Source organism: Sorex araneus, chromosome X, assembly GCF_027595985.1.
Source record: "Sorex araneus isolate mSorAra2 chromosome X, mSorAra2.pri, whole genome shotgun sequence".
NCBI classification, from domain to species: domain Eukaryota; kingdom Metazoa; phylum Chordata; class Mammalia; order Eulipotyphla; family Soricidae; genus Sorex; species Sorex araneus.
The window spans coordinates 38669935-38685282 of record NC_073313.1 but is presented as its reverse complement, the minus strand read 5'-3'; the positions used below and the strand labels follow the sequence as shown (position 1 = coordinate 38685282).

At 44.1% G+C, this 15348-nt stretch overlaps 2 protein-coding genes across 2 annotated transcripts; both read right to left on the bottom strand.

The window, feature by feature from the left end:
* Window positions 1-945: 945 nt before the first annotated feature.
* On the bottom strand, window positions 946-1500 carry LOC129399722 (ferritin heavy chain-like). Its single transcript, XM_055121070.1, has one exon. The coding sequence runs from the start codon at window positions 1498-1500 to the stop codon at window positions 946-948; it is 555 nt and encodes a 184-aa protein (XP_054977045.1).
* A 2854-nt stretch (window positions 1501-4354) lies between these two features.
* Window positions 4355-4909, bottom strand: LOC129399721 (ferritin heavy chain-like). Its single transcript, XM_055121069.1, has one exon. The coding sequence runs from the start codon at window positions 4907-4909 to the stop codon at window positions 4355-4357; it is 555 nt and encodes a 184-aa protein (XP_054977044.1).
* Between the last annotated feature and the right edge of the window lie 10439 nt (window positions 4910-15348).

Here is a 15348-nt window from a genome sequence, read left to right as displayed (position 1 = left end):
ACCCACCTGGAAGCCCTAGCACTGTAAGATGAGGATGGTGAGTCATGAGCATTGTGGGTTCCTTCTGAGGCTGCATGAAACAGAGGTACTCTGTGTGGAGCAGGGAATGAGTATTTCCAATTCTGCATGTACTTTTTCTCACTTAGCTTCTGAGATATAAATTTAGACTTGTAGGTATTTTTACATTTATTTCACACAAAATATAAATTGCATGTGTGTTTTGTTATGGGAGAACTTTAATGCCTAATATTTTTGAGATTGATGTCAGCATTGGATCAATAACATACTCTGGCCCTTCATATCAGACCCTTTTGGGTTAATCATCAGCTAATTTAGTATCAATTTCTGAACCCCAGAGTGGAAAACACCCTTAACTCTGTTTGTGATTGTCTGTGGTTGTGATTTGTATGTGTGTTTGTATGTATGTATATATGTGTGTATTTCAGTTTGGGGCCTCACCAGACAATATTTAGGACTCATTTCTGGCTTCGTGATCTCGTATCCTCCCCTGGAAGGCTTGCAGGACCATATAGGATGCCAAGGGTAGAATTATGTGAGCTGCATGCAATACAAGTACTATACCTGTTATATCAAGGCTCCACCCTCACCCCCCAGGACCACATTTTTTCTAAGGTGATACTTACCTTATATTTTCAATTTCCATAGACTTTTCTCCTGTCCTCACAAATTTTAAGCCGGGTGGCTATCTGGGTGGAAGTCAGAGTGATCTCCAGATACTGCCTCAAAAAAGTTAAGGGAAGAGTTGATAAATCTAAAATGAAGGGGAATTACTGGAACCAAAATTACATTAACGTTCACAACAAAAATGTCTTTGAAAATAACTTATCCAAACAGTGGCAAAAGCAATACTGCAAAAGGCAGGCAAAGCAAAGTGACCAGGGGAAGTCCCCCGAACCACAAATATATGGAGAGGGCAGTGCAGACTCAGTCCTTTTTGTCACCATTGCCATCAAGACCGGTCTTGTTGCCAAAGAGGTACTCTTCCGGAGCAACCATGTTACGCAGGGTGGAGACATGATCTGCCAGCTCCTTGAGACACTGGTCTTGCTGAGGTAGGACGTGATTCTCCAGGTAGGAGCACAGGCTGCCGTCCTGCATATCGGTGGCCAGCTTGTACAGATCGTGCAGGCCGTCATTGATGAGCTTGAGCAGAATCAAGGCAAAGTCCATGGCGTTCAGGCCGTCCTCCCAGCCGTCTTTGTGGGGCTTCTGGACGTCGTAGAAGCACAGCTGAGCGCCCCGCTGGTTCTGCAGCTGCATCAGCTTCTCGGCTTGCTCGAACAGCTCTCGGAACAGCTCCCGGAAGTAGCGGGAGAAGCGCTTCAGGCCCACGTCCTCCCTGTCGAAGTAGTAGCTCATGGACAGGTACACGTAGGCGGTGCAGAGCTCTAGGTTGATTTGCGTGTTGATGGCGTCCTCGCAATCAGCGGCGAGGCTCTGGTACACAGAGGACAGTGGCACTGGCAGCACACCTGACATGGCGGTGGTCCGGGGACACCTGGGACGCAGCGAGTCTGAGGCACTGAGCAGCGCGCAGCAGGCGACTGGCTGGGCCTTGCACGGTGAAGGGCTCGTGAGGAGCCGCAATGGGCGCGCGCGTCTTATATATGGGGTGGGAGGGACAGCGTGTGCGCATGTCAGAGGACAGGGTCAGGGGTCAGAGCCGCGGGGATCCATGGCGGAAGTCACCACAGCCCCAGAAAATGGCGCGACCTGCTCCGCAGTTCGGCTTGCTGAAGAGTCCGTGGCAAGCAAAGAGTTTAGTGCCGAGCGCCTGGCCGCAGCGTTTGCTTGCTCTCGCCTTGTTTCGGCTTTACCTCTGGAGGAGAAAGATGCAGTTTCTGCAAATTCCCCTTCGGTTTCCTAGATTCCACTTGAGAAATAGAATGGAGGGTGGAGCCGCGCCCCCGCAGGCTGTGGTTCTGTAACACCCGGACTGAGCCCGCCTCAAACCTGTCTCCAGCCCCACTGATTCCCACCCACCCAGTGCCGTCCCCTTCCCTGCTCTCCTGGAGCCAGTCGGGCTGTGCTTCTCTCCTCAGTCACCACAGTCACAGGGATCCCAGCCTCTCCACCACCCCCATGTTGTTACTAGCACTGCCACTGCCGCAGTCCCGTTGTTCATGGATTTGCTCCAGCAGTACCAGTAACGTCTTCATTGTGAGACTTTTTGTTACTGTTTTTGGCATATCGATTATGCCACGGGTGTTCCCGTGTGGGCAGGATACTCTCAGTAGCTTGCCTGGCTCTCTGAGAGGGACGGAGGAATCGAAACCAGGTCTGCTGCGCTGCATGCAAGGCAAACACCCTACCCGCTGTGCTACCTCTGCAGCCCATATTCTTACTAAGGGAAACATTACCTTGTGCTTTTCAGAGTCCCATGGACTAGAAATTTGAGAGAGCAGTGACCAGGACTTGCTGGCAGGGGCAGGGAATCTTGGACATTGTTTTAAACTTAAAGGGAAAGTAGCGGTTAGTACATAAAATAATGATACTTTCTCTGCACCCATGTAGCTTTATTGGAAAACAACTGTTAAGATCATGGGGAAAACTGAACAAAATCTTAGGGCAGAAAAAAGCAATACAGTATATCTAGGAGATTGACCCCGGAAATATCCACCACACCCTGAGTCAGCTGGAAAGGCAATCCAGGCTCTGTCCTTTCTCTAGCCTTAACACAGAATCAACTGTTCAAACAGTAATCAGACATAGGTGTGTCTGGGGACGCCATCTCGCCATGGTGGTGAGATGGCCTGCCAGCTCCTCGATGATCTGGACTTCTGGAGCAGGAAATGACTCTCCAGAAAAGCATGAATGGCCATCATGCAGGTTACTGTCCAGCTGATGCATATAGAGCAGCCCCTGATTGATGTCCTTTTCCAGGATAAAGTGTGCTCCATGAACTGCAGGCCATTCTCCCAGTCTTCCCAGGGTGGCTTCTGGATAGGGTTCTGACAGAGGCGGTCCCCAGAGAGGTTCAGCATGCACATCAGTTTCTCTGCCTGATCCCTACCGTCTAGGGACAGACGCAGAAAGTACCAGGAGACGTGATGCATCAGCACCATGTTGTCCCGCCTAAAGAAGTAGCCTATGACTGGAACACGTAGGACTCCCCTTTGATCTGTCAGGTGTTGGTAAACTCACACTGTAGAGCATTGTTCTGGAGAATTTCAGAGAGCTGGGGGCTTGCCGTCGCAGAGGTACAGGCACTGTTGGGAGGAACAGATGAGCAGGTGTGGCTAAGAAACTAAAGCAGGTTTGATATGCCCATATCTATCCCCTATGAAATTACTGTAAGGATTAGGAAGTGGGTGGGCATGTGGCAGGGGGGCTGGGCTCGGGTGAAGTGCGTGTGTATGTCAAAGGTGAGCATCAGGGGTCAACCGCATAGGCAGCCCAATGGAACCCACCTGGAAGCCCTAGCAATTTCAGATAAGGATGACAAGTCGTGAGCATTGTGGGTTTCTTCTGAGCCGTCATGAAGTGGAGCTATTCTGTGTGGAGCAAGGCATGTGTACTTCCCAGGCTTCATGTACTGTTCTTATTTAGCTTCTGAGATATAAATTGGAATTTTAGGCATATTTACAATTTGTATTACACACAAAATATAAATCGTATGTGTGTTGTGTTGTGGGAGGCCTTTAATGCCTAATCTTTTTGAGGCTGATATTAGCACTGGATCAAAATCATAGTCTGCCCCTTCAGATCAGACCTTTTTCATTTAATCAGGCCCTAATTTAGTTCCTTTCCCTCTACCCCAGAATGAAACCCACCCTCTACCTGTGTGTGGGTTTGTGTGTGTTTGTGTTTGTGACTTGAATGTGTGTGTATTTCAGATTGGGAAAACACCAAACAATGTTCTGGCTTATTATTCCTGGTTCCTTGATATCATATCACCCCTGGAGGGCTTGATAGACCTATTTAATGTGAGATGCATTCTATGCAAGTACTCTACCTGCTTTATTATCACTCTATCCAATCACCCACCCAGCTCCCCGACCACCAACAACACATTTTTTCTAAGCTGATACTTACCTTGAGCTTTCAATTTCCATAGACTTTCCCCCTGTTTTCACAAATATTAAGCCGAGTGGCGATCTGGGTGGAAGTCAGAGTGTTCTCCAGATACTGCTTCAAAAAAGTAAAGGGGAGGGTTGATAAATCCAACCTCAAGGGGAATTATTAGGACCAAAATTACATTAAAGTTTGAACAAAAAAGTCTTTAAAATAACTGATCCAAACAGTGGCAAAACCATAATGCAACAGGCAGGCAAAGCAAAGTGACCAGGAGAAGTCCCCCGAACCACAGATATATGGAGAGGGCAGTGCAGACTCAGTCCTTTTTGTCGCCATCGCCATCAAGACCGGTCTTGTTGCCAAAGAGGTACTCTTCCGGAGCAACCATGTTACGCAGGGTGGAGACATGATCCGCCAGCTCCTTGAGACACTGGTCTTGCTGAGGCAGGACGTGATTCTCCAGGTAGGAGCACAGGCTGCCGTCCTGCATATCGGTGGCCAGCTTGTACAGATCGTGCAGGCCGTCATTGATGAGCTTGAGCAGAATCAAGGCAAAGTCCATGGCGTTCAGGCCGTCCTCCCAGCCGTCTTTGTGGGGCTTCTGGACGTCGTAGAAGCACAGCTGAGCGCCCCGCTGGTTCTGCAGCTGCATCAGCTTCTCGGCTTGCTCGAACAGCTCTCGGAACAGCTCCCGGAAGTAGCGGGAGAAGCGCTTCAGGCCCACGTCCTCCCTGTCGAAGTAGTAGCTCATGGACAGGTACACGTAGGCGGTGCAGAGCTCTAGGTTGATTTGCGTGTTGATGGCGTCCTCGCAATCAGCGGCGAGGCTCTGGTACACAGAGGACAGTGGCACTGGCAGCACACCTGACATGGCGGTGGTCCGGGGACACCTGGGACGCAGCGAGTCTGAGGCACTGAGCAGTGCGCAGCAGGCGACTGGCTGGGCCTTGCACGGTGAAGGGCTCGTGAGGAGCCGCAATGGGCGCGCGCGTCTTATATATGGGGTGGGAGGGACAGCGTGTGCGCATGTCAGAGGACAGGGTCAGGGGTCAGAGCCGCGGGGATCCATGGCGGAAGTCACCACAGCCCCAGAAAATGGCGCGACCTGCTCCGCAGTTCGGCTTGCTGAAGAGTCCGTGGCAAGCAAAGAGTTTAGTGCCGAGCGCCTGGCCGCAGCGTTTGCTTGCTCTCGCCTTGTTTCGGCTTTACCTCTGGAGGAGAAAGATGCAGTTTCTGCAAATTCCCCTTCGGTTTCCTAGATTCCACTTGAGAAATAGAATGGAGGGTGGAGCCGCGCCCCCGCAGGCTGTGGTTCTGTAACACCCGGACTGAGCCCGCCTCAAACCTGTCTCCAGCCCAGCCCCACTGATTCCCACCCACCCAGTGCCGTCCCCTTCCTGCTCTCCCGGAGCCAGTCGGGCTGTGCTTCTCTCCTCAGCCACCACAGTCACAGGGATCCCAGTCGCCCCGCCGCCTCCATATTGTTACTAAGGGAAACATTTCCTTGTGCTTTGCAGAGTCCCTGTAGCACTGTAGTCCCGTTGTTCATGGATTTGCTCCAACGGGCACCAGTAACATCTGCGTTGTGAGACTTACTGTATTAGGCATATCCATTACATCATGGATGCCTTGCCAGGCTCTACTGTGTGGGCCGGATACTTATACTCTCCGTAGCTAACTTGCCGGACTCTCTGAGAGGGACAGAGGAATCAAACCCAGGTTGCCCGAGTGCAAGGCAAATGCCCTACGTGCTGTGCTATCGCAGACTCCCATGGACTAGAAATTCTGTGAGAGCTACCAGGACTTGCTGGCCGTGGTGGGGACTCCGTTTCAAACTTAAAGGGAAGAAGCGGTTAGTACATAAAATAATGATACTTTCTCTCAAACCATGTAACTTTATTGGAACAAAACCGTAAAGGCGGGGCCGGAGCGATAGCACAGTGGGTAGGGCATTTGCCTTGCACTCGGCCGACCCGGGTTCGATCCCCGGCATCCCATATGGTCCCCCAAGCACTGCCAGGAGTAATTCCTGAGTGCAAAGCCAGGAGTAACCCCTGAGCATCGCTGGGTGTGACCCAAAAAGCAAAAAGAAAAAAACAAAACCGTAAAGGCCATGGGGGAAGAAAACCAATCTCAAGTTTAGGGCAGGCAAAAGCTATTCAGCATATCCATCATTGTGACCCTGGGAAACCACTGCACCCTGAGTCAGGCAGTCCAGGCTCAGTCTTTCGTGTCACCTTCAGGCAGAATTAAATATTCAAAGAGATACTCAGACACTGTGACTTCTGGGAACTCCATCTTGCGCAGGGTCGTGAATCGGCCAGCTCCTTGGTGACTTGGACTTTCTCGAGCAGGAAGAGGCTTCCAGGAATGCACAGAGGTGGCCATCATGCAGGTTACTGGCCAGCTGGTGCAGATCGAGAAGCCCCTGATTGACGTTCTTCTCCAGCATCAAGGCATGATTCATAGCCTCCAGGCCAATCTCCCAGTCCTCCCAGGCTGGCTGCTGGATAGGGCCAGGGGGAGGCAGGCCCCACGCAAGTTCTGTAGGTCTATCAGCTTTTCTGCCGAATCCCTAGCCTCAAGGGACAGATGCAGAAATAAGCGGGAGAAGTGTATCAGCATCATGTCATCCTGCCTAAAGAAGTAGCCTGGAATGCTAGGATGCCTAGAACTCCATGTTGATCTGTCCGTTAATGGCGGAATTGCACTGTGGAGCATATTTTTGGAGAACTTCAGACAGCTGCAGGGTCGCCATGGCAGAGGCGCACGCACTGTTGGGAAGAACAGGTGACATTGGTCGCTGAGGTGCTGAGGGGCAGGTTTGATGTGCCCCTGTCTCTCTTCTTTGAAGGTTTTTTTTGAGGATCAGGAAGTGGATGGGCGGCCTCTTTTATGTGGGTGTGGGGTGTCGTGAAGGATTTGCGTTTTGTGTCAGGGGTTAGCGTCAGGGTCAATTGCATAAGCTGCCCACCATGACCCACTCAGAAGCCCTGGCATTTTCATAGGATGCTGGTGAGTGTTGAGCATTGTGGATTCCTTCTAAGCCTCCATGAAGCCGAGCTAGTCTGTCTTGATCAATTGCATGTCATTTTACATTTGTATATAATATTTTCACTAAGCTTCTTATATATAATTTTAGAATTTTTGGTTAATTTCCTTCTGTTAATTCATTTCTGGCAGACTTGCTTTTGATGGTCTGGTTGTGTTTTACGCAGTGGTACTATTTGTTTTGTGTCCTCTATGCTTAGTGTTTGTATGGGGGGTGCTCTGTGTTTCAGGTAACATACAGAGGATAACTACATTAAAAGCATGGTTTCTTACTCCTGTACTCTTTTTTTTTCTTGGAACTCACAATTTTTTCAGTATTAAAATTTTTGTCTCTTTCATTCCACAGGCATTTTATTTTAGTATTTAACATTAAAGTACATTGATCTTGATTGACTTGAGCATTAGCGAGATGCTACCAAAGTTTTGATGTCCATTTCACTAACAGTTCTATCTACTGTTCGTTGGGCTTTTTAGATCCCATCCCCTCCCGGCCCTTTGTGAAACTGAAGAGAAATATACCAAAAAGTATTTAGAATTTAAAGGAAATTTAAAATAAATTCAGAATTTAAAGGAAATTCAGAATTTAAAGGAAAACCTGGGATATTACCCACATTGAAGTAGACAAGTTACTATTCAGCACAGAGTTTCTCTGCTCATGCAGGCTCCTAGGAAACCTAGAATGCTGAGATGGCTGTGTCATTTTCTGACAATGCTATCCTCTGACTTCAGGCCTCAATCTCCTATGTCACTGGGCCCTTACATTCTAGTCACCATTCTAATTTCCCACATTATGATAGAAGTGGTCACCCACTCCTCACTCCTCACAATGCTTTCACAGAGGGCAGATGGAGCTATTTTAGCTGACTCAGATGCAGGTATCTTGACTGGCTTTCAGCATCGTGGTTGCATTGCTTTCCTACCATGTTCAGGTTAACCACCATGTCAACTCTGCTGCATCCATCCTCAGCGTCCCAGAGTCCTGCCACCTAATGCGGGGTTGCATCAATGTGGTCATCATCCTGGAGTTCTACACATCCTACATTTTACCTGTCCATGACCTCCTACTTGGGCAATGAAGAAGCAGTTCTGAAGCGCTTCTCTCTGTTACTTCTGACAGCTGTCCCATGGGGTAGCTGACCAGGCAAAGAAGTTTATGCAGCTGCATAACTTATGTGGGACTCAGTTGTGCTTCCATGAAATCTAGAAGCGCCACACAGATGACTGAGAGAGTGACATGGTGACCAAGAATTATGCCTTGATGCAGATGATTTTTAAGGAGGACATGTTTGATCTGCACCAGCTGGACACTGACCTGCATGATGGCCACCTGTGTGGGTTCCTGGAGAAACACTTCCTGCCTCAGCAAGTCCAGTCCATCTAGGATCTTAGGGATCATGTCTCCACTCTGCATAAGATGGGGACTCAAGATGAGTACATCTGACAATTTGATACTATGACAGTGAGAAATAGGGCTGAGTGTGAACTACCTTTCCCATAGACTCGGGGTACAGGGTCAGTTTTCCTGAACTTTCTTCTGGACATGCCTGTTGTACCTTTGGCTTTGAAAACTGTTCAGATCTTCCCCATACCCAGGAGTTTTACTGTTTTCATAACAATGTTAATTCTTCCTAACAAATCTCTTTGATTTGTGTTCTAAACACTTTCTTTCCTCCTAATATTTAAAGCCTGCTTCCAGGAGACCTTTTCACTCCTGTCTTTTCCCCAAGCAGCTCTGGAATTTGGGGATTGGAGGAGAAAGTCTTTGCAACTTTGGAAATCGTGATGTGAAACGACCTCCTTAGAAACAATATAGGATGCAAGTGGATCCTGGTAAATGTGGCTGCCCACACATAAAAATGCTATAAAATATGTTGTAATGACAATTTCAGTTGCATATCTTTATGCAGTGAATAGAACTGTATAAGGAGGGCATTAGAAAAGGGGAGTCTGTGTGTGTGTGTGCATGCGCCTGTCCCATGGACGGTCCCGCCGCCTGACCCACCCGCCGAGTGCCCCGGTCCTGCCTTCCCAGCGTTCTTGGATGCTCTCCCAGCTCCGCGCATCCCCGGACAGACCATGATTCACTGAAGATAGACACAGACACGGAGAACCAAATCAAACACCTGGAAATTAAACAACTCAATGTTGAACAATGAGTGGGTCAGCAAAGAAATCAAGGAAGAAATCAAAAGATACCTAGAAACAAATGAGAATGAAGACACAAGCTACCAAAACTATGGGACATAGCTAAAGCTGTGCTAAGGTGAAAATGTATAGCCCTGCAAGCATTCCTCAGGAAGGAAGAAAGGGCCTACATAGATAGCTTGACTTCACAGCTCAAGATCTTAGAAAAGGACCAACAAAAGGAACCCAAACCAGACTGAAGGAAAGAAATAATAAAACTTAGAGCAGAAATTAATGACATGGAAACCCAGAAAACAATCTGAAAAGTCAATGAAACCAAGAGATTTGAGAAAATAAACAAGATTGATAAACCGCTAGCAAGACTCACAAAGAAAGAGAGAGAACCCTAATAAACCAAATCAGATATGAAAAGGGGGATATAACAACAGAAAACAAAATGAAATTCAAAAGATCATCAGAGACTACTTTGAAAGCCTGTATGCCATGACACAAGGGAACCTATAAGAAATGGATAAATTCCTTGATTCCTACAATCTCCCAAGACTGAACCAAGAAGACTTGGAATGCCTTAATAGACCCATTAATATCATGGAAATTGAAACTGTAATCAAAAGTCTTCTCCAAAACAAAATCCCAGGTCCAGATGGATTCACCGGCGACTCTTCCGAACACTTAAAGAGGACCTGTTGCCAGTTCTCCTCAAACTTTTCCAGGATATTGAAGAAACAGGAACTCTTCCAAACAGTTCCTATAAGGCACATATCTCCCTAATACCAAAAGCAAACAAAAACACCACTAACAAAGAAAATTATAGACCAATATCCCTGATGAACACCGAAGCTAAGATTTTCAACAAAATATTAGCATTAACTTCATTTAACATGTTATCTTCCAATTCCATTCATGTTACAGCAACTTGTATGATTTCATCATTCCTTTAGAACAGGTTAGTTTTAATCCAGTCTAATAGATGAGCAAACTAAGGCATTTAAAGTGGTAACTTGCCGAAGTTTTTAATCTTTGTTTGTCGACCACATTTTACAGTGCTCTGGGTTTATTTCTATCTCTGTACTCAGAAGTAACCCCTGTCAGTGGGTCACTCGGAGGACTATTCCTAATTCCAGGAATTGGAAAAAGGGTCATCAGTATTCAAGACAAGCACTTTAACTCTTATACTACCTCTCTGGCCGCTCCATTTTACATTTTAAAATATTTTCTTCTACAAACATTGAAGACTTGAACCATTAGACCCCATATCCTTTAATGTTGTCTAAGTTTGAAATTTATATAACCTATTTTTCACAAATACAGTCTTTCTTTGGGAGGCATATAGAATTAGAACTAATTTGGGGGATATATTGGGAGTTGGGGTGGAATGTCTCATAGAAAAGGGCAGCAAACAGAATCTTCGAGAACAAGAGACTCAACAGCTTTACACAGCACATGATAATAATTGATGATAGGGACTGGTATTGAGAACCTTGTAATTATGCATGTAAAGTGATCTTTGAGCAGCCATTTTAATAAGCCTTTCTGTTATTATAAGGGAAAAGAAATACCCTTCCTCATATCCCCCATAAAATGTCATAGTGGGAAATGTTAACTCTAAATCTTGTAAAATATTCATGGTTCTGACTAATCTTATTAGTATGTTTATCATATACACTAGAATTGACTGCAATTTCTTGTTGTGGATATTATATGAAGAAATATGCCTGAACCAAAGTATCTGTTTATGGGGCTGGAGCAATAGTACAGTGGGTAAGGCGTTTGCCTTGCACACGGCCAACCAGGGTTCGATTCCCAGCATCCCATATGGTCCCCTGAGCACTGCCAGGAGTAATTCCTGAGTGTAAAGCCAGGAGTAACCCCTGTGCATTGCTGGGTGTGACCCAAAAAGCAAACAACAACTACAACAAAAAGGACTACAAAGTATCTGTTTATGGGTTTTTTAATGATATAACTGAACGCAGACATTCATATAATATTTCTGATTTTTTTCATATCAGTTTCTACTTTATCTTTTCTTGACTCTTCAGAAGAAAGTTTGGAGCATCTATAGAAATGTACGCCAGACAGAAGGGGTGATTCCTAGAGAAAAATTGCAATGTTTATTTTGCCAGGTGGACATAAAATCTACTTATAGCCTCACACTTAAATGCCATGACTTTCTACTTCATTTTGTATCTTAATGTTTGTTTTTACCTGACAGCTTTTCTCCTCTTGTCAGGCTGAAATCATATTCTACCTGAACTGGCTGCTTGATTTGGCTCAGAAAGAAAATAAATAAGATGTAACACTAACTTGCCTGGTGAGACCTTCATGTCCCTGTTGTGCATCAAAGGTGCATTTAGGAAAGGAACAGGTTGCTATCCCAGGAACTCATTCAAAGCATTTAAAAATCCTGGGCTTTTATATCCCAGGTAAAGAAAATTTTTATGCATGATATTTAGGCATTCCTGGAAGCAACTTGTGAAGGCAATGAATACATCATGGGATCACAGTCATGGCAGCACAGTCATTGTAACCAAATGAATTCTATATATGGACAATCATAGAGCTTTTAGGAATCAATGAGACTGGGGTAGATAGTGAATGTTGTTTAGATCAATAGTTTTGTGTCATGTCATTTTGATTGTGGAACTCCTGCAGTTGTGCTTAGAGCATACTCCTGGCTATCTGCTTATGGATTACTCCTGGAAGTGCAGGGAACCATATGAAGTGCCAGGAATCTAATTGGGGTCAGCCCCACCCCTGTACTATATATATCCACCTCTGTTTTAAACCTTTTTACACTTGAAAACTGGTGATTAAAAAACACCAGTTTAGGCTGTAAGTGAATTCAGTCCCTCATATGCAGCCTTGATGGTATCAACTATGACAATAGGCTGTAAGATGAACAGAAAAAGAGATTATTTGAGAATTGGATCCATAATTTGGGTCCACAATCAAGGGCATTCTCAGGGTGTGTATCATGACAGTCAGGACATAGACGAATTTTAAGGGATCATCCTCAGAGGTGGCTTGAGGTTAGATGAGTTGAAATTAAACTTCTGGATTGATTGACGAGTCCATTTTTCTGTCTCCGGTGGACAAAAATCATCAGACAGAACACTAGTATGTAGGCTGTAGTCGTGATCCACATATGATCTCTTGTCCCTGTCAGCAAATAACTAAGGATCTTTAGTGCTCAACTATAAGTCTCAACATACAATTTAGAGATTAGATAGAGGAATGTAACTTAAACCATGTTCCACATTTGTCCTCTTTGTATCATAGAAGTTCTTTTCATGATTAATCAATTCAGTTCTTTGTATAATTGGCACTATCCCTCTGTTCCAATATCCTTCATCCTAGCATAGACCTGTGGAGAATGTTTTTGTGGTGTCTCCCAAAAGGGAGAAAGGGTGTGGGGGGAAGGGACAGAAAGGGAGCAGAGGGGAAAGGGAGAGCAGGGAAATCTCTGTCTTAGTAAATACTAGGCTCTTTATGAAAATCTGGCAAACACAGTTACAGTACAAAGGATCACCTGTTAAACCAATAGATGTCAGAAGCAAATAACTAGGACTCCAATATGAAGAATTCATTTCTAAATGATGAATCAATGTTCTGGCAACTAACTAAACAAATTATGTGGAAAATCAGTCTTTCGTAATTTTTATAGTCAATGAGTGGATTTTTTATTGGGTGTGTCACATGTGGTGACACTCAGGGATTATTCCTGGCTCTGTATTCAAGAATCACTCCTGTTAATGCTTGGTGGACCATGCAGGATTCTAGGTTGGCTGCATGTGCGGCAAGCACCCTACTTATTGTGTTCTCTCTCTGACCCCTGCCAGTGAGTGTTTTGCTGAGTTTTAAAACTCAGCAAATATAAATAATGGGATCACAGTCATGACAGCACAGACTGACATATCAGCATAGACTGATATATATTTATAATGTTGCTAGTACTCCTGGAGTATTTATCCAAGTGTGGTAAGTAGTGCCAGCTACCACATTTGCTCCTCAAATATTTTATAAAATGGCATTTGGCACATAATTAAAAGCTAATTAAATGAACAACTAGGGTCATATATTATTATATTAAGAATTTAGGTCATATCCAGTAATTGCTTAAATTTTTTACATCTGCAAGACTTTGAGACAACCAAACCATTGTTTTTCTAAATAAGAATTGGAATTATAAATAACAAGATAAATAATATTGTTGTATAGTATTATGCAAAAATATACTTATTGTAATCTGTGTTGATAGGTATTCCTGCTATCTGAAAGGTTGAGAACTCATGAAATGCTAGAGACAGCAGATGCCAAAGCATATGCTTTCAGTCCTAATAAAGGATTACAATCAGGTGATCAGGCATATAAAGGCCTTAATTTACAACTATCCCAATTTTGTAGAGTGAGATTAGTATCATGAAAGTTGTGGTGAATAGAGTTATTTGAGTTTCAACATTATACCGATCATTTACAGGCCTGGCCCAGAGTCTTGGGTAAGCATCTAGGTTGGAGACTTCTATTTTAGTAAACAAGGTCTCCTGGCTTCATCCCACAATGGCATTATAGAAGGTGTCAATGTCTAACTTTTCCTTTTTATTAACAAGTTTATGAGGCTGTTTATGACAGGAGGGGATATTTCCTTTTATAAAATTACATTCAATGGTTGCTAAAACATAGGCTTTCTGGTGCCAACAAGCAGGTACTTAATAAGAGGCATTTCTGTGGGAATAAAGAAAAACAAAGGTTATTGATTGGAGCCAACCACAAAGTCTAGAGCATTTTCTGATAGAGTGAGAGTGGACAGCCATTTCCCCATTTGCAATTTGAATGTTTCCGATGGGACTGTAGGGTGTTATGGTAACCTTTCTGAATGGCCCACATTGTAACAGTCATGAAGATTGTCTAAATAGGAGCTTTCTCTAAAGTTTATATCAGGTTATTCAGTTAGCTTGTGTAGTTTGAGACAAGGGGAAATTTTAAATCTCAATTCCAAGTTAGAGGAATGGGATTAAAATTGAAAATGTTCATTTGGAGAGTGATTCCAGTAAATTAACAGTTACTAGTATGTTAGTTACTAGTTCATTTTTCTATTTCTTTTTGACATTGATATACAAATTATTTAAACCTCTAAGTAAAACTTTTTAGTATAAATTGCTATTGTTAAGTATATACTGATATATATTTAAAGGATATATACTTTATATAAAAGTTAAGATATTTTCAAAGATGTTAAGATTATACTCTTTAAAAAGATATTTTCACATGGGGTTGGAGTGATAATACAGCCAGTAGGGTATTTACCTTGCACTTGGTGAACCCAGGTTCTATCTATAGCACTCCTTATGGTTCCCCAGCTCCATGAGGAGTGATCCCTGAGCGCAGAGCCAGAAGTAAGCCCTGATTAGTGCTGGATGTGATCCCAAAACAAACAAAAGAGATACTTTGATAGTTTTATAATAAAAATAAGCCATTGATTAGAAATTATAATTTGCATATAAAAGCAAAAATTAAGGGGCCAGGAAGATTGATGAAGTGGTAGAGAATATATTGAACAAACACGAGTTCTTGACTTTGATCCTTGACACTCCTGACCATACCTGAGAGTAGCCACCAACTTCGTGAGCACTGTGAGTGTGGCACCTATTACAAAATATGAAAATCTGATTTTTCCATGACTTTGTTATTTTCAACCAATATTAAAGCAATTATTATAGATATCCATTACTATATCTATATTTGAAGAGGAAGATACACTAATATGAACAATATACATGTGTTATAGTTAATTTTAGGCACAATTATTTCAAACATACTATTTTTTTATTGGTAGTGAAAGGAAGTTTTTTTTTATTAGTTTATTTTTAATTAGAGAGTCATCGTGAGGGTACAGTTACAGATCCATACATCTTTGTGCTCATGTTTCCCCCATACAAAGTTCGATAACCCATCCCTTCACCAGTGCCCATTCTCCACCACCAGTAAACCAACATCCCTCCCCCCCTCCCCAGTCCCATCTCCCCCCACCCCACCCTGCCACTATGGCAGGGATTTCCCTTTTGTTCTCTCTATCTAATTAGGTGTTGTGGTTTGCAATAGAGGTGTTGAGTGGCC

Coding starts and splice junctions, on each gene's coding strand:
- LOC129399721 (XM_055121069.1), bottom strand. CDS start 4,909: ATGTCAGGTGTGCTGCCAGTGCCACTGTCCTCTGTGTACCAGAGCCTC.
- LOC129399722 (XM_055121070.1), bottom strand. CDS start 1,500: ATGTCAGGTGTGCTGCCAGTGCCACTGTCCTCTGTGTACCAGAGCCTC.